Source organism: Diospyros lotus, chromosome 5 (assembly GCF_014633365.1).
Source record: "Diospyros lotus cultivar Yz01 chromosome 5, ASM1463336v1, whole genome shotgun sequence".
NCBI classification, from domain to species: domain Eukaryota; kingdom Viridiplantae; phylum Streptophyta; class Magnoliopsida; order Ericales; family Ebenaceae; genus Diospyros; species Diospyros lotus.
The window spans coordinates 42,360,043-42,385,135 of NC_068342.1; the positions used below are offsets into that span (position 1 = coordinate 42,360,043).

The window sequence follows — 25,093 nt, forward strand, 5'->3', positions numbered from 1 at the left end:
TAAAGAATAAATACGTAACAAAATCAATAATAAGTTAAATAAATAAAAACACCAAACTCAAGACACAAAAATCTCAAGGTTTCTATTCCGTCACATTTATTACAAATTTTTGCATGTGATATTTTTATTTTACTTTTATCATAATAGAACAATATAATAATAGAAGGTTTTATTTAGTTTTTTTCTAAGTATTTTATTTGAGTTTTTCAGTTAGCGTTTTTATTTTATGTTTTTAACAAAATTAGTGAAAGTTTGAGAATAAAATAGCTCAAATTATAAGGTAAATTAATTAAAATAAATTCTAAAAATATAATAAAATTTAACTACATATACACCTCATTTTAACCCCTTCAATCTACAAATGATACATTCCGAGTTTTTCATTCTAAAGGGTTATTAGATTGAGTACTCTGATTGTTATTTTTGGTTTTCTTCCTCTGAAATTGAGGGTACCATCAATTATTATGAATGATGTGTTTAAAGGACAGTTAATCAATGCTCGCAAGAGTGTCCAAATAACATTTCATTTCTGCTAATTAAATAGCACATCAGAAGACCCAACTGAATTCACCATTTTATAATTAAGGCTTCTATATATCTGCTGATATTTCAACAATGGCAATTACAGTTACAGCCTCTATAAGAAGGAAAGTAAAACAACCCCCAAGACTAATAATGAAGACTAGTCCATTCATTATGCAAAAAAATTGACACAAAATTGAGGAAACAACAACTGCAGACAGACACTATCCCTTCTTCTCCCTTTTGTGTGTTGTTTGTATCATCTTACTCGTCTTGCCACTCGGCCATTGGAGAAAGACATGATGGGCAGCAGCGCAGCTTCGACATCAAAATCTTCGAGCCTCTTGCAAAATTATACCTTCCCGATAAGCTTAGACAGCAACTGGTTCGCTAACTGGACTAGAATGGTTAACCTGCAACAGAGGAGGAGATGAAACTATGAATGACGATTATACGAGCTCGTCTGTATTTCTTCTAACAGTCAAAAGCAGATTGTGTAAGGCGGGGAAAAGAGGACAGAGGATGTTTTGTTCAATGTTCATCTGTGCAGGAACGGTGGATCAGATATACCAGTGTAAAATGATAGGGAATCTCAGTTCAGGACCTAAGGAGGCTTTCCTCCTTACCTGCAGCAATTCGTAGATGACAAGTGTAAGGGATTTACAAGTATTTGGCCTGTGTGGCCTAAGTTTTCCAGACTCATCTAGAGAGTAGAGATCAAGAGAACCAGACGACGTTCATCATTTTTGATATGTTCTTTTAGTTTGCCAACCTAGGACAAGCACATCATATTGAGCTTCGGTGTTAAGAAAGCAAATGTTGACTACTTTCTGGGTCGGAAATACAGGTTTGTGATTGACAATTCTGACATTAGCAATGGGTGGCAAAGAAACTAGACTATATAGAATATGCTTCTTTTTTGCTGCCAATATGTTAACAACGGAATTTAGAGCTTACCTTGGCTGATTTGAAGAGTTCATCGAGTACTTCAGACAACGTTGGATGTGCATGAACAGCATATTTTATGTCCTGCAGAAAGCAAGAACCAGATTGTGGGTATAGAAAGCAGAGGAATTGAATCCCTGGTGGTTTTAGATAATGCAGAGAACATACTGCTCATACAGCACTGAATAAGAAGAAGAAAGGTACTGTTTTCTATGTTTTCATACACAAATATATATATATATATATGTTTATGCAATAACTTATAAGATAGGAAGAAAAAAGCTGCTAGCTTGACATCCCCATAAAACTTTTGTGATTGACCAAGCATTTCCCCTTGTTTTATCTTTCAAACATGTCAAATTAATTAGCATAAATGTCATTTGATGCATTAAATGGGGCACATGCATATCATGTGCCAAATTGCGTGCATATTCAGATGTGAGAAAAAAATTGTTATCCAAACATGCTTCAATTTCCTACTGCATGTGTAACACGCCAGTTTATGAGGTTCTGGCCATATTTGAAATAGTGAATCCTTTTTCTTTCTTTTTTTGTTTTTTTTTTTTTGTTTTCTTTTACTTTTGCAAAATAGGCTACATTGGCCCTCATTTTGTTTTCTCATTTCTTGTGGATAATGCTACATATTCATCAGCTGATATAAGATTTGAAAATTTTCTTTCCCAAGAGAATTTCAGTTTCTTCCCTAGTCATTATTATTCTTATAATTAGATCACATGGCTTGGAAATTTGGTCTAGCTATTGCTATATAAAAGTTAAATATTAACTTTAAGAAGTCATAGACCTTCTTAAGCCATTTCTATATGATGATATTTTCATACAGACTACTGGTTTATGGCTTTATGCACAAGCATGTGCAATTTAAAGTAAAAGTAAAAAATTTAAACCTGTATCCGTGTTCCCATAGCTATTGCATTAGATGCTTCATGGATGAGGTCAGCAGCGTGTAATCCAAAGATGTGTACTCCAAGAATCTCTCCACTGTCAGGTCTGTAAATCAACTGCAGAAAACAATAGACCACCAAAAGACAATGAGAAAACATGCAACAGCTACCCAGGGAAGAAAAGAAAAAGCAGAATAGGCCAGGTTACAGAACAAAATCTGTGGGGATTATCCAATATCACCTTAGCAAGTCCTTCCCCTTCATTTTCGGCAAGGGCTTTTGTGTTAGCCTTGAAACTAGTCTTGGTAACACTGACTTCAAATCCCTCTTTTTCAGCTTTCTCTCTTGCTTGGGGCTGCAGTATTCCAGAATTATTCAACCCAAATTCAAAAGTTATAGCTGATCTTACTATTATTATCATTGTCTATTGTTATTGTCAAGTAAATAACTGCTCTTATACTACTTTCAAGATTATGATGACAAAACATTTTCATGTGATATCCTGCTAGGATTAAAATAATACTTCACGAAAACAAAACTAGAGACCATTTCCAGGATTATACTGGCACGGTTAACATTAGAGACCTGATCTTAGGCCCTCCAAAGCTAGAACTATAGTTAAAGTTACCAATTAGAAAACCAAACTGTTAGAGAATAGATTCAATGATGTATATCAGGCTAACAAACAGAAAGAATTTTTTAGCCACCTTTTATTTGTATGAAAAACTATTTTTAAATATCCTTTTGCTACTGCCATCAGTATTCATGTCTGGACTAATCCGAATGCATGCTTAGCAATAATCATTTCAAATGCGCATGCACGCTTAGAAATAATCATTCTATATCCTTGCCACATGCCAACTTAATGAGTGCCCCCTTTTTTTTTTTTTTTTTTTTGGGGGGGGGGGGGGGGGGGCACCAACACAAATCTTGTTGAGGCCTTTATTGGATACAACATCAACAAAATTGTACTCACATCATTGTTCTCCCCCACACCCACATCACTTGTTTTTTATCTAATCCTAGCAATCACTTCCTCTAAACAAATAATGCACATATATATAGATACATATAGACATGTATACATGCAAACACACACATCCACACATGGGAATTAATGACCACGAAGTCCTATGCTGTAACAGTCACCAAATCAAGCTGACTATGTGGAATGTTTAAATATCAGATGCCCTAGAAGATAACATGTAAAAACAATACATGCATTTGCCAGTTACCAAAAAAAACAGTTGGAAAGAAAAAAAATTCTTGAAGCGCAATTACCTCTGTGAATCCAACCATACTAATTTCAGGATGAGTGAAACATGCTGCTGGGATGCTCAAATGGTTCAGCACATGATCCTTCCCACAAACTTGCTCAACAACTATATGAAGGAAGCAATGGCAAAAGTCATATAAATCTAAATAACACAAAAAAAGAACTACATGTTTCACAAGGTAGAGCAGTAGGTTGTTACCAGAGATTCCTTGTGCACTTGCAGCATGAGCAAGCATCATTCTTCCATTTGCATCACCAATACAATACAAGTGAGGTACCTATTAGTCAAGGATCAGAATCAGTGGAACACAGGTAATAAGAACATAACACAAATGAAGGAAAGTCATGCTCACCAATTTTCCATTAGCATCTATTACATGCATGTGCTCATCAACTGGAACAAATCCACGTTGAGTTTGTACATTAATCTGCACATGAATATAATTTATTTAGCACCCATGAAAGTTGATGTTTCATTAGTAATTGAAACAAGCCATTATCAGGGTAATTCACATCAAAAGTCACAAAATTTTAGTGTCTTTTGCAATTTGATCACTAAACTTCAATTGATTGTAAAGTCATCACAAAACTTTTAAATATTTTGTAATGTGATCACATTTAAGACTTTTTGGCATATTCTCGGCAGAATTGCTAATGTGTTGATGACATCGCGCTGATGTGTCGGCAAGAGCATGCCGAAAAGTCGTAAATGTGATCATATTACAAAATATTTGAAAGTTTTATGATCACTTTACAATTAATTAAAGTTTAGTGACCAAATTGCAAAAGACACCAAAGTTTTGTGGCTTTTGGTGTGAATTACCCCCATTATCATATTCAACTTACATTTTCCAGACCAAGTCCAGCTGTATATGGAGCCCTTCCAGTAGCAATAAGAGCAGCATCCACCTAGGAACACAACAAATTCAAGATTATCCTAGGGTAGCCAGTAGATGACAATCGGTCACCTGCATCTCACAGAGAACGGAATTTTGAAAAAGTAAATTGGGCAAACGACTACAACTTTAATGGGATTTTATTTTGAAATTCATTTCCTTCATTCAAATGTCAATACTTAAGCAGGACTAATAAGCAAGGTCTTACAAAGTTCACGGAATGGTTTGGAACAGTGCCCTAACAGAATCTGAAGCCAAAATTTATGACACAAGACTTAAATTGTAAGAGTATGGCCAGAAAGGAAATGCAAAACTAAACCAGAGAAACAGAGTTATATAGAACAGATCTGGAATGAAATTTTTTGATTTTTTTCTTTTTACCATATTTCATCAGCCTAGAGTGCCCAATGGTAAGATAAAGTCCCCTTGCCCCCCCCTCCCCCCCCCCCCCCCCCAAAAAAAAAAAAAAAAACAGAAAACAAAAGGAAATCACAAAAAAAAATAAAAAAAGAATTTTGTTACAAGTTTAATGGTTAAGGACTGATGATGACAAATGCATGCAGTGTACCTCTAGAGTATCCTTTGGTTCCTTGGTCTTAGCATCAATGAGCTCAATTGTTACAGGCTTCCCATCCTTTGCAGGAGTAATCTGTTAACAGTGTCAAGCTATGAGAACTGAACATAAAGGGGGGAAAGAGAAATTTAAAAGAAAAATTACAAAGGAAAAAGAAAGAAAATTTTCCATCTATCTGTGGTGATATTTCCTGGAAACTAAAACAAAGAAGCTGGCGGTGAGCCATAAAGCACCTTGCTTGCAAATACACCAGTATGATAATCAATCTTTCGAGTATTTATCAGAACCCGCTGGGCCAACTTTCCAATCTCAGGATCAAAGCCAGGCATAAGCTGATCTAGAGCTTCAACAAATGTGACCTGCATCAATAGTTTTATGGTCAGCTTGGTAATTTTTTTACAACTTACTGCATTTGTTACAGAAAAAAAAAAAAAAAGAATTGGGATGATATGCATTTTCCTTTATCATACAGAGGCCTGCAGGCTAATAAAGTGGTCACTGAAATTTGGTAGAATCTCATATTATGGAACAAAAATGAAAAATCTAGATGTAAGGTGGGAGACATCTCATATGCAAGCAGTTGGACCCGAAAAAAATCAGACCTTATACAAACTACCTCACAAAATATGGAAAACTATAATTCAGAAATAACTCATTCTCTACTCAAAAATCCTAATGGGAGCTCTACTAAGATCCCTAAAGATGTAAGCCTTCTTACAAAGCTGTTCCTTCTGACAAGGAACTTTATTATATTTTATACTTGTTTAATATATTTTCCCAGAATGTGCACAATGCTATGTGCTTTTCACCACTCATTGAAATGAATAGAGAATTATCAAATTGAACATATATGGTACCCCTATTAACATAAAGTTGGTACAAAGACTGGTCAGATAAATTATCAAATGGATAAATTTCCATAATCAAAATATTAACATCCTGGTCCAGAGACAGGGGCATAGGAAAACGACAAAGATGAATATCTTTCAAAGAGGAAACTTCTTTCATGTGTCTAGGCCAGAGAACAGTATAATTTAAAGATTTAGAAATCTCCAACTCAGTTTTTTGCAGGTCATCCTCTTAAAACTCCTGGCACAAAGAATCTCTAATTTTCTCTGGAAAATTTTTATTTTTGAGTTTTGAAGTAATTTTAAGATGCAAAAGACGGGATAGCCAATCTAAATCATCATATACAATGGCCTTCATCCAACAACTTCTCTTAGTACAGTTACAAAGTCATAGATGGGTTGAAAGGAGACTTCAGTTCATAGATAAGTTGAAAGGAGACTTCAGTTGAAGAAAACAACAACATGCCAAACCTTAATCCCACTAGGCAGGGTCAGTGAATGGAGTAGAAGATAATGACATAAATTTATTTTTCTTGCCCATCTCCCAACTATTATATTTCTGATATGAGACATTATTTCAGGCCAGTTCCATAGGGCTTCCATAATAGTTATAGTGGTAGTCCTTCATAGCATTCTTACCATCCCCAATAATGGCATCTTTGCTGATTCATCAATTTTACTCAACTCCATGTCACATTTCTCAGAATGGATATCAGGTGTGGCCTCAGCCATTCATTTCTTTTCTTCCTTTTCCCAAATGTTTGCAAACCTTTCATCTTTCTTCCCCAACTCATCTACACCCAACAGAAGCACCTTTTCAAAACTAAAATTTTAGAAGTTATGGCCACCCAAAGGATCATAATATTTTTATGAAGCCCGAGCCAGAATCCTTACTGCATTCTTCTCCATTAGACATAAGGTTTATTATAATCATTAAAACTTTTTTTTTTCACCAGATTCCGTACTTAAAAAAAACTAATCCATGCAGTATCATAATAGAACCACAAGACACAGCAATTTAATCAGCAGAAATTGAAAAGGAGAAAGCAAGATGCTGGAACAATGAAGTTGGAACCCCAACTAAAGACTTACGCTCACCCTGCCCGCCAATCACATAAACTGTCAAATAGCCAACTGCTTTTGACTAACCTACCGAATCCACACCCTAAAATATCAAGAACAGTCCAGCAAGTCATGTCACAAAAAATAGAACTTCAAAAGCATTTTTCTCATCATTTTTTAAAAAAAAAAACATGAAGTAGTTTACAAACAAGCAACAAGGAAAGAGCATGCCATGTTTGTTGTCACAGAAATATGATTGTAGGAGATAAACAGTGAATTATCACTGGTATGGCTGAAGTAAAGAACAATAAAGGCTATTATGCTGCCTTAATGTTGCCAACGTTGCTGTAGGGAGGGGGCTGCAGGTAATAAGGACCATGTATCCAGACTCTGATAGTTAACACAAACTTCCTAGGATCAAGTTGAGAAACACCTAATTACAGTTTCAGGAAAAATTATTAGATATTTCTTTAGTCCTCCAGTCCAATGTAACTATTTGGCCTTCACATTAATAATCCAGTCAAATAATCACCAGAACAAACTCCAAAGACAGTGCTGTTATAAATGAAACTAACTTGACAAGAAGTGCCTTTGAATTTATAATTTAGAAAATGTGCCAACCTCACTTCCAAGTGCTGTATACACATCACTGAACTCCAGACCAATATAACCGCTTCCCACGATAGCTATCCAGTCAGGAACAAATTCCAGTTTGAGTGCGTGATCACTAGTTATCACTGTCTTACCTGCAAGCCACTATCCTGTAGTACTTAGTCATCTCATAAACCAAGAAAGATGGAAGATTTCATACTAATAAGGGAAATTCCATAAAAAGATCCAGTAATTTTGTAAAAATGAAAAAAAAAATGAGAGATGAAATTAAATGAAGGAAAAAAAAAACGAAAAGAGCTAGATGTAGAGATTAATGCAGGATTATCCAAAGCTCAAGTAGAAAATAGTGATAATAGGATATGGTGAGGAAAAAGAACCTACCATCAACTTCAATTCCCTTAGGTACAGAGGGTACGGACCCAGTAGCAATGATTATGTCTTTTGCTGTAATTACATTGTCGGTTCCATACTTCACTTTTTGTGGGCCCTAGATGTATCCATGAATAACAGTGCCATCATTCACAAACATTCATTTTATGCATGCCTAATCAAATGATAACCATACATCGAATAGCAGTACTTATACTAAATTTATAGCATCCTTTTACTGAATACTAATGAGCGAATGTTCTACATACCAAAATTGTACCAGCACCAGTCAATATATCAACACCAAGAGCTTTTAACGAATTGGTTAAGTTACTTCGGATTTTTGAGGCAAGGTTGCTGGCATGATCAGCAACTGCCTGTCTGTCATATCCAGCAGCTGCAACCTATCATCAGGTTCGAGACAGAAGCACAAAATTTAATAAAACAGTTATACATTATAGAAATACTATGAAAAACTAAACCTCACACATCCTTTTGAGATAAATGAGTAGTACACCCTTCAAAATCCTTTGCAATGACATCTTTAATTACCTCCCAAAAAAATTATGAGAGAGAGAGAGCTACATGATCTGCATGGAAATGCCAGCTTGATCCAAGCCACTTGAGTTATAAAAGTATATGCTGTCTGGGCTAAGAATGTTCAAATCACATGCAGCATAGAAATTTAAACAAGTCTGAAAAGATATATTCATGAAAACTTACTCAACATTTAAAAATCTGGGAAGTTCCTATTATTAGAAAACTTCGGTACTCTAAAAGTTGGAAGAGAATTCTACATCTAGGCCAAAATCCACATATAGATTAACAATTCTCTACCAAGTCACATCACACCCTCAAGGAGAGAAACATTGCATCAGATACTTCCTTACAAAGAGAGAAAGGTTTAAAAGTAACATATATTCACTGAATTTAAGCGATGAAGTCTCTAAATAGATAACAAATAAAATATTGATACTCTCATTGATGCTTAGGACTTCCACAAAGGAGTACACTCCTATTAATAAAACACTGTTGGAGGAGTTTTCTGCTTGCCAGGAGGTAAGGTTAAACTTTAGAACTATCAAATACAGGAATTTTCCTATATTAAACTTGCATACTATTTTAAACTTAGATGTCCTGAGTATGAACCCGAGAGCAATAGGGGTTCTGCTTGGTGAGGAATCTGCCTACATCTAATTGAGGAGAGCAAAAGTATGATGCTTCATTCCTTTCTGCCTTGTAGTAGATCTGCTAACCAATTTTCACCAAGATACTCAGGATGCCAATTAACAGGCTCCATCTAAGTAACCAGATTAATAATGGCAATAGAGCAGTTTGCATCAGCACGTCAACAGCTAAAAGAGGACTTACATAACATAGACACAACTACGAAACATGGAAATGACACATTGTAAACAAGTGAACATAAAATGTTAAAAAAAGAAAGACAAGACATGAGAACGAAGAGGCATACATATCAATCAATTACTTATAAAAATACAGATTGTGAAAGATAAAGCTCCAAAAAATCATGTATATCTTGCTCTCTTCCATTTTCTTAATCTTAGACTAGATTTTTTTCCACTTGTTTACTACGAACACTAGAAAGTTAGGATGAGCTCACAATATTGTAAGAACATTAGAATAAAGGGATTTATTTACCTGTAAACCAAAAGCCTTCATGTGGTGTTCATTTTGAAGCTCCCGCATACGACCACTTACAGCAAGGAGGGCTTTGGAAGGAACACAACCCCGATTTACACATGTTCCTCCAACCACATCCCCTTCAATAATGGCAGTTTTTAAGCCCTACAAAGGTAGCGTGCATGATAAATTAACCTCAAGCAAGTTGGAATGGATGTACAAAGGAAGAAGCAAACTCATAATTATAGTTGTTCTAATCTCAGGCAGCTAGCAGCCTAGCACCACGCACTGCCATTTCTTTGAATGATAGCCAAGAACCATGTACAGAGTTATTGTCTGGATTACTGATAACCAGAAACCAATATATTCAAAGTTGTTTAATATACAAATTGACAGATATTAGTCGTGCGAATAAATAAGTGATTGGTTAAACACAATGCTGATGGACTGAAATAGACAAAAATGTGTGGAATGAGTCAATATCAGGTCTCCAACAGGGAAAAAAAATGAATCAGTAAATCAAAGAAAGGGACAACCAAAAAAGAAATGGAGAGATGAAAAAAGCAACAATCACCATATCAGAGTCTTAGTTTACTTGAGTTTTAGAAGGAACAAGGAATATAGTCTGCTTATATTTAATGTTTAATTTGACTTGAAGCGAGCTAGTAAGTTCAGACTCTGCAGAATGTGGTATTTTCACTGTTATAAGCTTCCGTGTAAACTTTTCATGTATGAAGAGAGCGAAAGAAATATAACAATAACCAACTTTCCGATAATGGTATATCTAATCCAAAACACCCTTTTGTTACAATCTGAGAAAGTGCTTCTCGACTCAAAAATTAAGTATAAATGGACAAAGGCGCGTACGTATTATTACTGGTTGCCAGAAAGCATTAAAGCAATCTTCCAGCCTCAAGTTCAAAAGGCACCAGCTACTTTAATTCCACTGTTCGTTTGATCTCATATTGAGCCAATTCAACTAATTTAGATCTAACAAATCAACAGATTTAATTGAATTCACCTCATCAACTTTCAAACTACCAAAACCGAATCGAAAACAAATAAACACAACTACCTTCTCGACAGCGTGAAGTGCAGCACCGTGGCCGCCGACTCCAGCTCCGATTATCACCAAATCATAGTCAAACCCCTTGGCCGGGGTGCCATTGCCCGACAATGCGGCGGACACCTTGCTGAAGCTTCGCTGCTTCTTGGTAAACTCCGCGACGAGGCGAGCCGAGCCGGAGGAGCGGAATCCATACACCTCTCTCCTGAGACCGCAGAACCTGAGCGAGCGCTGCACAATCGAGGCGTTCGCAGCGAACAAGACATTTTCGCCGGCAACGGCGCGGCCGGATCTGGCGGCGGCGGGGGACGGCGAAGAGAGGGAAAGCGAGAGCGAGGATTGCATTTTGGGAGAGAGAGTTGCGGGGGCCTGAAATGGGGAATGGGAGAGGAGAGGAGAGGAGGGCTTTTGAAGAGCGGTTGGCTTCGGGAGGTCCGTCCGGTGCGGCGGAAGGCGGCGGAGGAAACAAGGGAAGTAAGTTTATATTAATTTTAAGAAGTTGGTTTCGTTCTGGGTTTTGGTGTTGGTTAGATCAACTAACTGTGTTGACTGATAATGGGCCGTCAAAGGCCGCTGGAGTGGGGATGGGCCAGCCGTCGGCCCAGCATTCGAACTAGGCCCACCAAGGGTAATTCCTTATAAAAAAAAATTCTTATTAAAAAAAAAAAATTAGGATTATATTTTTTAATTTTAGACTAAACCTTTAATATTATTAATTAAGATACCCAATTTTTATTTAATTTCAATTTAAATTGCCAATTTTAGAGTAAACAAAGGATTAGAAATCTAAAATTATCATTTTTTATTGGAATAATTCAGTCTTGAATTGACATCCATATTTTTAATTTAATCTAGTCCAATTCTATTTTATGGTCATAACCTATTGTTACTCATATACAACAATTATAATTTATTTGTTTTAAAGAAGTCTTAACAATAAATTAGTAGAATTTAACGAGAGAACAAGATTGTTCGAAAGAGTGCCAGGAAATGCTCAATATGCTTTCCGAGAGAGCTATCCTAGACAAGTCAATTGTCCAAGAGAAGATGGTAAGGGAGAAATAGTTTGCAAGACATAAAGTAGTCAGAAAATACGTATAAATTTATTTTGCACAGTTCCTTTGATGTTTAAGTTAAATGAAGTCATAGCATTGTAAGGATGAGAGTGCACTGTAGATGCAAAGATGTTGTAAGTTATCTAAGAAGAAAAGGCTTGTTCTCAAAATTGAATTTGTGTGGGTGCTTGAACGATAAAACGAGAAATAAAAGTTATTGAATATGAAAGGTCGAGATCTATTTATAGCCATTGACCATGATTAGGACACGCAACATATGCATGTGAGGGTATGATATTTAGTGTTGTTTTGGGATTAAGTTCGGTAGAGAACTTTTGTAAGAATTCTACCTCCTTAAATGAAAGAGAACCTATTTTAGATAAATTATATTATACAAAATAATGTGAAATAAAGTTATTCAATAAAATGGTCTTTCTTATTATTCATTGAAAACATAACTCGTTCGAGAAGATTGCTACACGTGGAAGATATTTTTTTTAAAGAATTGGTCCAGGATAAATTATTTGTGTTGGGAGAACTTGTCCCACGAATGATATCTTAGCGAATAATGTTATTGGTATACCTTTGTGTACACTTTGAACTACACAAAGGTGTATCAATGACAAAAATGTCCCTCACAATACGCATAAAGGCGCGTAAGGCACATGTAGACGAGAGATATTGTAGTTATAATACCACTTGTATAGTCCAAGATATATAATAATAATGTACATCTAGCATGATTCCATCTTAGGTGGGAGAACTCTTTCCGGAGGGCAATGTTACAAGAGAACCGAATTTTGCGCACCTTCGCTCTTGTATGGGGTTAAACGTCATCGTTTTGAAGGCACCATGATATTTTTTATTTGATTCCATCGTCCGCCATAAACCCTCTCCTCCCGGAAGAGAATCACTACTGGAAAAAATGTCATCTTTGATACTAGCGAGAAGATCGTCGCGAAACCCTAACTTTCGACGCCACTTCGCGACCTGCTTTTTATCGTCTGATTCTCACCATCTCTCCCCTTCAAACCACAGGCTCGCCGTTCTTGCTTCTGGGCACGCTTTATCGGGGAACAGTATCACTGGGTCTTCGTCGGTGAAGTTTCCATATGGGTCGGATTCGGGCCTCCTCAGTTCAATCGGTTGCCGCCTGTTTGGTTCTCCGGCCGCAGCCTCCGCCGCAGAACCATCCACCTCCGACGGCCTCACTGTTGAAGGCATTATTGCCAACGAGTGGACGATTCTTGAGGAGAGTGAGAGTGATTGGAAGAGCCACGCCTCTGCCATTGCTCGGTCCATTCATCTAATCAAGAAACGGTTACAGGCATGCTTGTCTTACTGTACCAAAAATTTAACGTATTTGCTCAACGTTTTGTGCTTGGATTTGATCAATTTTATTATAAATGTAAAAAAGTGGTTGCTTTGAGTTGAAAATCTATATATTTCATCATATATGTTGGTATTAACTATTAAATTTTCATTCTATGGCTGTATTCACTTATAACTTCTCGTTGTTGTGACTTGGAGCAACTTTTTTTTGATTGTTTAACTGATTCCAGTGGAAGAAATTGAGAGTCAGGCTGGAATTGTTATCATTACAATTAGATAAGCCGGATCTATGGGACGATCCTGTCCATGCTGGGAAGATAAGCCGTGAGCACGGCTCACTCTCGAGCAAGATGAAAGACTTGAAGGCATTTGAGGAAGAATTGCTCGAGCATATTGACATGATTAACCTGGCTCGTGAAGAGAATGATGCAGATCTGGAATTGGTGGGCCCTCAGTTCTTCTAGGCATGTATTCAATCTGTTTTATGCTTCATTATATCTCATTTTATTTGGTGATGGCACATTCTGATATTTTATTTACTAATTTTGTCAAAACAGTTTTTTACATTAATTTGAGCTAGATTGAGCATTCAACTTATATGTATAGGAAACTATTCATTTAACTGAAATTATTGCCATTGATAGAGGAGGGTAGATTCAAGATTCATATAGCTGACACCAAGTAATTAGGAAAATGGTTAGTTGATTTGATTTGTAACTCTAAACAAAGCTGAGAATATATTTCTCTATTTCTTAAGATTACACGTTAATTCTCCTTTTCTCTTTATAGAGGAAGAGAATAATATAAAAGGAAAATAACAAAAAAGGAAAGAAGAATATACACAAAATATACATAGCTTCTAAGATATACAAAGAATATTCTATATTTAAAATACTTCTATTTCTACACTCCCCATCAAGCTGGCTTGGAGATATCTTCCATGGCAAGCTTGCTCACAAGTTTCTCAAACTGAGTTTTGTGTAATCATTTTGTAAGAATATCAGCCACTTGGTCAACTGTTGGAATGTAGGGCATATAAATTACTCTATTATCAATTTTTTCCTTAGTAAAGTGTCTATTCACCTCTACATGCTTCGTCATGTCATGGAGAACTAGATTATGAGTAATAGAGATTGCAGCTTTATTATCACAATAAACTTTAGCTGGTAGCGAAGTGGAGACCCTCAAATCTGATAGAAGGCTCTTTGTCCACATGACCTCACAAATGTCATGGGCAACTGCATAAAATTCGGCTTCAGCACTGCTTTTGGCCACCACATTTTGTTTCTTACTCCTCAAAGTAACAAGATTACCTCCCACAAAGGTGCAATATCTTGATGTAGATCTTCTGTCAATTATACTGCCTACCCAGTCTGCATCTATATAAGCCTCTATATGAAGATGTCCACGTTTTCTAAAAATTAGACATTTCCCAGGAGTTCCCTTTAGGTACCGCATAATTCTGTAGGTAGCTTCAAAATGTTGTGAACCAAATGAGTGCATAAATTGACTTACAACACTTATAACAAAGGCTATCTCTGGTCGAGTATGAGATAGATTGATAAATCTACCCACAAGCCTTTGATATTTCTCCCTTTCTACCACGTCTTTGGCCTCGACAGGTTGAAGTTTTAAGTTGGGTTCAATGGGAGTTTCAGCAACCTTACACCCAAGCATTCCTGTTTCATTGAGTAAATCCAGAATATACTTACGTTGGTTGATAAAGATCCCCTTTTTAGATCTTGCAAATTCCATCACAAGAAAGTACTTTAGAGGACCCAAGTCCTTGATCTCGAACTCATGAGCTAATCTCCTCTTAAGCTCTTCAATCTCTCCCTTGCTATCATCAGTCATTATTATATCATCCACATAGACAATTAAGATTGCTTTCTTACTGTCACTAGTATGCTTGAAGAACAGTGTGTGATCTGCTTGGCTCTGAATGTAACCATAGCTTTTCACCGCCTTTTCAAATCTTTTAAACCATGCTCTCGGAGACTGTTTTAGACTAACAAGGATTTTTTTAAACGACATACCTTGTTTGTACCGAGGCTCTTCTCAAATCGTGGTGGAAGATCCATAAACACTTATTATTCTAAATCACCATTTAGGAAGGCATTCTTTACATCAAATTGGTGGAGTGGCCAATCAAAATTCACTGCAAGGGAGAGAAGAACTTGAATGGAGTTTATTTTAGCTATTGGAGCAAATGTTTTTTGATGGTCGATGCCGTATGTTTGGGCGAATCCCTTAGCAATCAGTCTTACTTTATATCTTTCTATGCTCCCATCTGTCTTACATTTTATAGTAAATATCTACTTACAACCTACCGTTGTTTTGCCTTCTGGTTTGTTCACAATTTCTCAAGTTCCATTCTTTCTAAGAGCACTCATTTCCTCTTGGACTGCTAACTTTCAAGTTGGGTCACCAAGGGCATCCTAAATTGTTATTGGGACATGTAGGTTAGAAATATTTGAAAGAAAAGGCTTTTGATAATTAGACAATTTTTGGTATGATAGGTACTTAGCAATTGCGTGTTTGGTACAAGATCTCACTCCTTTCCTAGTAGCAATAGGAATATCAAGATTGGACAAGTCAAATGAAGAATAATATGAAGGAGTGAGTTTAGAATTATCATGAGAAGAAGTACTATCGGAAGACCCATCATTCGAAGACGTCGATTGTTCAATAATTAGAGGAATATTCGGATTGATAGTATTTTTTAGGGTTTGCCTTTTCGTATAAAACTGAAGCTCCGGTTTTGGAATATTTTGATCTGTTTGTGGTAATTCTCCCCCTCGTTCCAATTCTATCACGCTAGGCACTTGTGAACTAGACACACTCTGTTCCACAATGTTTGGGACATTTATATCTTTGAGTTGTTTATTAGAGTGGAGATGAGCACCAATCATGGTAGGACGAGGATCAGAGTGGAGAGGAGCACCAATCATGGTAGGACGAGGATCATAGAGTTTTAAGGAATTATCCTCCTCAACACTAGAATGCAAAAAATTATCTTCTTTCTCAATATGCTCTCCCTGAATATGATTTTTGGGAAAGTAGGGTTGAGTTTCGAGGAAAAACACATTTATACTAATATAAGTTTTTTTAGTGACAGGATTAAAGCATTTGTACCTTTTTTTATTTGGTGTATAACCTAGAAAAACACAATTTTCAGCTGTGGGATCTAATTTGGAACGAAATATTTGATGAACATAAACAAAGCAAGCACATCCAAAAACTTTTAAGGGTAATTCAGAATATATACGGCATAGAGGGAAGAGTTGTTTTAAAGAGTGTGAGGGAGTTTGAAACTGTAGAACACGAGTGGGCATATGATTGATGAGATAGGAAGCAGTTAAAATTGCATCACCCCAGAGGTATTTAGGGACATTCATAGAAAACATGATGGCCCTGGCAACTTCTAGGAGGTGTCGATTTTTCCGTTCAGCAATACCATTTTGTTGGGGAGTTTCACGACAAGTGGATTGATGTAAAATTTATTTTTCCTTCAAAAAAATCCCCAAAGATTCATTAAAATATTCAGTGCCATTATCAAATTGAAAAATACAGATTTGTATGTTAAATTGAGTTTCAATCAGATGGAAAAAATCATTGAAAATTGTAAGCACATCTGATTTCTTTGCAAGTAAGTAAACCCAACAAACTCGAGTATGATTATTATCAATAAAAGTAACAAACCACTTTTTGCTAGACAAAGTGAAGACCTTAGAAGGCCCCAAACATCACTATATATCAAATAGAATAGTTTTGAAGGACAATAGGGTTTTAGAAGAAATTTAACACGATGATTTTTTGGATAAATAACAACTCTCGCATTGAAACATAGAAGGATCTACTCCTTTGAATAATGTAGGAAATAAATATTTCAAGTAAGGAAAACTAGGATGTCCTGGTCTAAGATGCCATTGCATTATTTGATTAGAAACAGAAGTAGAACTAATACCATTTAACTAGTGAGCTTTTTTATTACACAAGACATCCCCATCCAAATAGTAGAGCCCGTTTATTTCTCTAGCACTGCCAATCGTCTTCCTCGAGTTCTGGACCTGAAAAATGCAATAGGAATCAAAAAAGATAACATGATAGTTAGAGTCTTTGGAGAGTTTACTAACAGATAGAAGATTGCAGGCAAGTTTAGGAGAGTTTACATGGAGTACTGATTGCAGATCAATATTGTCAGAGAGTTTAATGAGACCTTTACCTGCAATAGGTGAAAGACTACCATCGGCTATTCTTATTTTTTCACTACCATAACAAGTAATATATGATTTGAATAGATGCGATGAACCAGTCATATGATCAGATGCTCCTGAATTAATGATCCATGGAACAGATTGAAAAGAGCTAGAGAGGGCAAAGTAATTTCTACCTGAATAGGCCAATGAACAATTGGGTGTACCAGGGGATAGATTAGGCGTTAGCAGTTGCATAAGTTGATCTTTGTTGAATGGTCCTGCATCAGATTCATGGGCATCAGCTTCACGGGAGTTTTGGGGAACTTGAAACTGACCTTGAGAAGGCTAGGATCGCTGGATCGGAGTGACTGAAGATGCAGATTCAGTCATGGTGGTTGAAAAAAAAAAAAGGATCAGGGCAGTAGAAGCAAGGCGGAGCAATAGCCGGATCTGGACATAGTGACTGGATCTGGACCCGCTAGCGGGAACCCATGGATTTGGGCGCTTGGATCTGGGTACTCAGGTGCTCAATCTCAACAATAGAAACCAGATTGTATCTGGGTGACAGACGCAACGAAGAACAGTGACGAAGGGTGGCTCTAATGCGCGAATTGGGGCGGCTCTGACGCACGGATCCGATGCGCGAATTGGGGTAGCACGAACGCGACCAAGGACGGCGGATAGGAGCGGCTTTGGTGTGCGATGTAGAGTCGACCTTCACGATCGTGGATAGGGGCGACTGATGTAGCGACACGAATGACAGAGAGGCTAGAAGGCCGCGACCGTTCCAAAGATGGGAATCCACTGGAGAACGACGACTGTAGAGGTGGCAGCAGTCGGGATGGCCAGATCTCAGAGGCGGCGGCAGCTTGAGGATGCAGCGGTGACAAGCGGCCGGTGAAAAAGTGACGGTAGATCTTGGGTATAGCAGAGGGATAAAAGAAATTAGGGTTTCACAATGAATGGCTGTGATTTTATCTCTAATTCCTGCTCTGATACCATCTAAACAAAGCTGAGAAAATATATTTCTCTATTTCTTAAGATTACATGTTAATTCCCTTTTTTTCTTTATAGAGGAAGAGAATAATACAAAAGGAAAATAACAAAAAAAAGAAAGAAGAATATACACAGAATATATATAGCTTCTAAGATATACAAAGAATATTTTATATTCAAAATACTTCTATTTCTACAGTAACTAAGGAGGGACATTTATGAATTATGAAGAACTAATGAGGGAGCATGTCTAAACATCTATATTTAGACAGGAACATCGCTCATCAAATAAACATCCCTGTTTATCTTAAACCCACCCAACTTACATTTAGATTAAGTTCAGGCAGGGGCAGGTTGGCTTTTTCAAACAATTCAGTTCTCACCCCTCATCAAATAAGTGAAGTGATATGATTTTCTTGAACATTCTGTAAGCACCTGGTCAGTCACAGAAGCTATAAACTTTTCCATAAGGATATGGCTGGATAACTTAATTAAATTCTCTTGTTCACAATGTTGGATAAATACATTAGGATGATTATTTGAATTGCTAAAGTTGACACTTAGTTTTCAATTATAGATTTCTTTTATTGATGCGGTCACCAATCAAGACTCGGTCCAAGGCCGACCCAACTAAACCGGAATAGTATCACCAAAATAGTAGTGCCATAATGTTATTTTAATACTTTTTAAGTTTTAGAATTCTACTTGATTTAAGATTCTACTTTATATTTCTACTTGATTTAGGATTCTATTTCATGTTTCTACTTGATTACAAACTCTAGATTATAGGCATATTTATAGTATTTGGCTAATCCAAATCCATCTAATATTTGGAAAACAAAATCCAATTAGAATTCTAATAGAAATAAATCCTAAATAAAATTTAACTAGAATCCTAATAAAAATTGAAGTTTGCTCTTTCAAGTGTTTATTTTAGTGTGTTTTCTTCACACTCGCGCTACACGCTGCGTCATTTATTCCCTGGATTGCATCAGGTATTGAGGAAACTATTTGTTCATTTATTTTAGTATCTAATGCACATGATACTTATTAAGGGTGGCCCTGAAGCAGACTTTCTGTATGTCAGGTGGTCTTTCTGTATGTCTGGTAAGGCTAAGACTCGTAGGTGTTAACCTCCCGAAACCCCCCAAATGAAAGGAGTCTTATGCAATTGGTTACCCTTTTATTGTAAGCACAAGAAACAAAAGTGAATATGCTTGAATTCATCTGAATACTAGAAGAAACTAAAAATAAGTACATAAAACATTTTGATAAACATCCTGTAATGGTTATCAGAGGCAACTTTGCATCCAATAGGCGCATATTATCTATCTCAGACAATTCATCCAGAACGACAACATACATTATTGGTTTGCATGCTAAGTATAGGATTATTAATTTGTTGTTGTTTTTTTTTTTATGTCATATACACCAATGATTCCCACTCGATGGGAATCATTGGTGTATATGACATAAAAAAGAAGCATGATTGTTGTTGTAGCATACACCATTTATGTATTTGTGTCTTTGCAGGAATCAGTGAAAGCTTTACTTGAGATGAGAAGAGGTGCAAAAGAGAAAGAGCTTGAGGCTTTGTTGGCTGGGGAGCATGATTGTTGCTCTTGTTTTATTGAGGTCATTTCATGTTCTAACTGTTATGTAATCATAGGGCTTATCTTTACATTTTTCTACCAGAATCCTCTAATATTGGGTCCAATAAATTTAGTGAAGTTGCTTCCATAGAATTAAGGCAGGTTGGTTAAAATGGAGAAATGCATCGGGAGTGTTATGTGATGATAAAATCCCATTAAAATTGAAAGGAAAATTCTATAGGACAGCTATAAGACCAGTTTTGTTGTACGGCTCAGAATGTTGGGCAGTCAAATACCAACATGAGCAAAAGATGAGTGTAGCGGAGATGAGGATATTAAGATGGATGTGCGGCCATACAAGAAAAGATAAAATTAAAAATGAAGTTATTCGTAATAAGATAGGAGTAGTGCCAATAGAGGAGAAGATGAGAGAGACTAGACTAAGATGGTTTGGTCATGTGAGAAGGAGACCAAGAGACGCTCTTGTGAGGAGAGTTGATGAAATGGAACAATTAATCAAAAAAAGAGGTAGAGACAGACCTAAGAAGACTTTGAGAGAGACATTAAAGTTTGATATGAAGTGTATGGATCTCAATGAAAATATGACAAAAGATAGAAATACATGGAAGTCTAGAATTTATGTAGCTGACCCCACATAGTGGGATAAAGGCTGGATATGTTGTTGCTTCCATTTATGGATATCTTTTCTTTCCGGATCATAAACTATGTTGAAGTTTGCCTCGAGTTTTGTCCTAGAAGATAGCAGAACCGGAAGGAGCATGAAGGAGTAGTCTCGGCTGCAGAAATTAGGCAACTAGGGGTTAAGTATAATTAGTACATTTTGTTGGGGTTAATATGTAATTTCCTTAAGTTAGTTAGTTGCCTAATTGTGTCTGCTTCCTCTATAAATAAGAGGACAAGGCGCTTGCTGAGAAAGCATCATTCTGTGAGTACTCTAGTCCTTTGTATTATGAATGCAAGGCATTGTTCAAGAAATGAAGACTATCCGCAAGTCTTGGGTTTTTTCTTGGGGAAACAGTGTGGTGTTGTACTCAGGGTTTGTGGGCTATGAGGGTTGTGATGTACTGATCTTCTGTCTGGAAATAAAGATTGCTTGAAGGGGTGTTTGAATGCTGGATGTAAGATTGCCACAGGCATTCCGAACCAGGATAAATCTGCGCCTATTGCTTGTGGTTTGATTGTTTTTTGTTCTTATTTTCATTCTGTTTTTGATTGCTTATATTTTCTGTTTCAATTTCTATTATTGCTGGGTGGATTTGAGAGTGTTGAGAGAGGCATATATCATCCAAGGGTCATTCCGCATAGTCTTAGGATAACAAACTATGAAAAAATTTTGAACTATGAAGTGGAGGAGATTGAACAATAAAATTGCTCATTTTACACCAGTCATGACATTAACCATATGCCATACAAATACAGGTTCAAGCTGGTGCTGGAGGTACAGAGAGCATGGATTGGGCTTCAATGGTGATGAAAATGTATAAAATGTGGGCTCAACAGCATGGATATGGAGTGACTGTCGTGGACGAGATGCCTGGTGAGATAGCTGGAATTAAGGTTCACTTCTTTTCCCTTTTTTTGCTCTTTTTTCAATTTTGTTGGAAGGATTGGTGTTTGTAGTATCATGCACTGAAGGAGAAACCAATGGTCCAGATAAATAGAAAATAAAAAATAACTATAATAATAAATAATCAGAGGGTGAGCTTTGGTGGAAATGGTAAGGTTGCTCCTTCGTGACCAAAGGGTTATGAGTTTGAATTGTGACAGTCTCTTTGCCAAAAAATACAAATAAAAAAGCCATAGGAAGGCTAATGTATAAATATGACCCTCCCTTGACCCTTGCAAGGTAAGGAGCCTGGTGCACTAAGAATGCTCTTTTTTAATAATACTATACCAGATCAAATCCTTGTAAAGAATAGAAACCTACTATTGTAGGGAAAACAGATTAACTTATGAAAAGAGTTACAAACACATATACAGACTTCTGCACATCTCATGACGAAAATTGATGTAGAGCAGTCAAAAGTGAATCACTCTTCCTGCGTTTTTACTTTTAAGTTTCCTTGAGGCCAAAGGCAATGAAAACTTGAAATTTTAAGGTTTGGAAGGGTGTATACTTCGTCGTATACAATTTTTAGCATCCTTCAGTGAGCTGCTTTTCGATTACCAGGAGAGTAGTTGTGGGGGTTATTAAACAAGCAATAGGAACTTTTATGTTTGCCTTCAGGTGGTAACCATCATCAATTAATCAACAAGGGATAATTACAGAAATATACCTCAGGTTTGTTGTAATATTCACTTTCCATTAAACTTACTATTAATCTTAGAAAAACTTACTTAAATCATTTTTAATTTAATAGCGAGCAGTGAGCACTTAAATTTTCATGGAGGAAAATTCTGCAAAAATAATCAACATACTTCTGAATGTAGAGAAAAAGTGTTGGCAAAGTTGCATGCCTAAAAAAAATGTTTTTTTAAGGGGTTTTAGGTATATAAATATATCCTTCATTGTTGACTTTTTGATACCTAAAACCCCTCAAAAGATTTTTTTAGACTTACAACTTTGCTAGCACTTGTCTTTTCCCTTGGAAGTATATTGATTATTTTTTGCAGAATTTTCCTTCATGAAGATCTAGACCTTTGGACTTAGGTAGGTCTCTTTTAGGTTTAAAATGAGTTGAGGTACGTTTCTGTAACGTTAACAGTAAGTTTAATAGAAAGTGAATGTTATGGTGGACCTCAGACATGTTTCTAAATTATCCCAATTTAAAATAATGGCTAACTTAGTGGAAAAAAAAAGAGAAGAAGAAGATGATGATGAAGAAATTATGGCTAATTTGGGTTCCCATGAGTGATTTAATTGGGTGATTGAAGATGCAGGATCAGGACCAGTCAATGAGGGATTTAAGGGTAGAAAAAAATGTTGAATGGGGTTTAATTTTGGGCTTGGAGGCTTGAAAAGGGTATGGAACTTTAGATTAAAGGAAAAAGGTCTACCATCAGATCAAGATTTCTCTGGGTCAAATATTGGTGTTAGAATTGTATTTTACAACAGCAAGCAAACCTTCTGTAGATTTTCTTACAATGTGCTACCAACAGCATTTTAATGATGATGATTATGTGGCTATGTCTTATTCTAATGGGGCTTGATGTTTTGAAGCTTCTCTGTTTGATCTAATAATGCACATCAACTTGCTAGGTACATAAATAAAGATCTAATAATGCATAACGAAAATATACCCGTGGGTTACCAGTGCCTTGGAAATTGAAGGTTTACCGAAATTGCATTTATCTTCTGAAACAAAGAAGCTGTATGTGAATCCAAATCAATGTTGAACTAACTTATATGAAGGCCGAAAATAAGGTCCAGTCCTACAACGGCTTACTTTCGCAAGCAAGCACTCAAGTGGGCCTTGCATCATGCCATTTATCAAGAATTTTTGTTGTGTGGAATGTAGGATACCTACTATTTGTTTCCACGTTCACGTGTGCATATCAACATTGATTGTTGTGTTCATGCAATGGCAACGATGATGTGTAATGCGTACTTTTCTTTGAGTTGTATATCACGCTCATTTGCTCCTCTAAACATCAAATGCTACGTCTTCTTCAGTAGATTTCTTTTTGCTGACCTTGAATTGCTCTCTACCTTAGCGGGCTACAATCAAAGTTGACGGTGAGTATGCATTTGGGTATGCCAAAGCAGAGGTAGGAGTCCACAGGTTGGTACGCATTTCGCCGTTTGATAGTGCCAAACGCCGGCATACTTCATTTGCAGCTGTGGCTGTAATACCAATCTTGGGCAACACATCGACCCATGTTCAAATTAATGAATCCGATCTCAGAATTGAACGGTTCCGAGCTGGGGGAGCCGGTGGCCAGCACGTAAATACAACTGAAAGTGCTGTGAGAATAACCCACATTCCTACAGGGGTCACCGCAACCTGCCAAAATGAAAGGTTCAGTATCATGTGTCTGTGCTTGGAAGGTTTGGAGATGTAAGGAGCTAAAAAAGTTGGCGTATTCTTTAATGGTTGTGTGGTTTTGGTGTGAAAACAGGTCACAGCATCAAAACAAGGCTTCTGCGATGGCGGTTCTTCAAGCCCGCCTCGACCAGCTTGAGATGGCTCGCCAGGCTCAGATGAACGCGCAACATACACAATCGCTCACAGAAATCAGTTGGGGCAACCAGATTCGCACTTACGTGCTCCATGTATGCAGGCAAACAGTTTCGGTTTCCATTTTATTCTTGAATGGCTGGCTGGCTGGCTGGCTACACTCGGCTATATATATATATATATATATATACATATGATGGGCTTCTTTGCCATTAATTGATACATGTTTTGCAGCCTTACCAGATGGTCAAGGATCTTCGAACCAACCAGGAAGTTTCAGATCCCGACTCTGTCCTGGAAGGGGACATTGATAACTTCATCTTGAGCTTCCTGTCTGCAGCCTTGGATAGAGATGAAGAAGATGGTCGATGAGATGAGAAGCGCCGCCCAGTCTTGTGAGAATGAAACTCTCTTTTATCTATATTAACTGTCCGTCCGTCCGTCTTTTTGGCGGAAGTTGTTCATGCTGCTGGTGCGTGTGCTCCTCTTCTAATTCTAAGCACAGGCAAAGGAGATGAAAGGAGGAAGGAGGAGTTGCAGCAGAAATATCAACATAATAATCTATTCTTTCTTTGCCATAAATCCTAAATCCTAACTTTATATACGGTCGCTATCTTTTGAGGAATTTCATTGTATGATCAACCTACCTATCTTTTTTGACAGACAGTCTCTCTCTCTTGCTCTCGTCTTTGTACATACAAGGTGGTTTTAGGAAGGAAGAGCCCCGGGTGGTTGTTGTTGTCCATTACTACTAGAGGAGGAGGAGGAGGTTGTTGTTTTTGTATGCAGTCTTGACTATAATAATAATATATTTAATTAGTCAAGAATTGAATTGTTTGTGCTAATAGTATTATTATTATTAAGTAGTAAAAAAATATGTATTTATTTATTAGAATAACAATATATATAACATAACAAAACATCTCTCGGCATTTATCTCGACGACTCCACTTTGGGTTTGTAATTTTTAAAAGGATCATGTTATATGTACATTATTTTTGTACATCTTGGGCTATACAAGGGGTATTATGACCAAAATATCCTGCGCCTCTCCACGCGCCTCT

The 25,093-nt window shown here is 36.8% G+C and overlaps 2 protein-coding genes across 4 annotated transcripts in view; one reads left to right on the forward strand and one right to left on the reverse strand.

The window, feature by feature from the left end:
* LOC127802663 (dihydrolipoyl dehydrogenase 2, chloroplastic-like) overlaps positions 1–11,205 on the reverse strand; it is a 40,923-nt gene extending 29,718 nt beyond the window's left edge. Inside the window, exons 1-16 of one of the 3 annotated variants that reach the window (XM_052338603.1) lie at positions 10,726–11,205; positions 9,669–9,815; positions 8,276–8,410; positions 8,019–8,124; positions 7,647–7,771; positions 5,349–5,474; positions 5,110–5,190; positions 4,492–4,554; positions 3,999–4,073; positions 3,845–3,923; positions 3,651–3,751; positions 2,611–2,724; positions 2,373–2,486; positions 1,480–1,551; positions 1,093–1,148; positions 555–935 (exon numbers count right to left, since the gene is read on the reverse strand). In XM_052338603.1, the coding sequence (XP_052194563.1) occupies positions 875–935; positions 1,093–1,148; positions 1,480–1,551; positions 2,373–2,486; positions 2,611–2,724; positions 3,651–3,751; positions 3,845–3,923; positions 3,999–4,073; positions 4,492–4,554; positions 5,110–5,190; positions 5,349–5,474; positions 7,647–7,771; positions 8,019–8,124; positions 8,276–8,410; positions 9,669–9,815; positions 10,726–11,061 (1,791 nt within the window). In that variant the 5' untranslated portion in view covers positions 11,062–11,205 and the 3' untranslated portion in view covers positions 555–874. Of the gene's footprint in view, positions 1–554; positions 936–1,092; positions 1,149–1,479; positions 1,552–2,372; positions 2,487–2,610; positions 2,725–3,650; positions 3,752–3,844; positions 3,924–3,998; positions 4,074–4,491; positions 4,555–5,109; positions 5,191–5,348; positions 5,475–7,646; positions 7,772–8,018; positions 8,125–8,275; positions 8,411–9,668; positions 9,816–10,725 lie in introns of those variants that run through there. The other 2 variants (XM_052338605.1, XM_052338607.1) reach the window with 2 other exon arrangements.
* Positions 11,206–12,658: 1,453 nt separating this feature from the next.
* On the forward strand, positions 12,659–24,862 carry LOC127802664 (peptide chain release factor PrfB2, chloroplastic). Its single transcript, XM_052338608.1, has 7 exons — positions 12,659–13,098; positions 13,334–13,546; positions 19,832–19,933; positions 21,331–21,468; positions 23,566–23,870; positions 23,971–24,124; positions 24,264–24,862. The coding sequence occupies exons 1-7, from the start codon at positions 12,697–12,699 to the stop codon at positions 24,399–24,401; spliced, it is 1,452 nt and encodes a 483-aa protein (XP_052194568.1). The 5' UTR covers positions 12,659–12,696; the 3' UTR covers positions 24,402–24,862.
* The last annotated feature ends 231 nt before the right edge of the window (positions 24,863–25,093 follow it).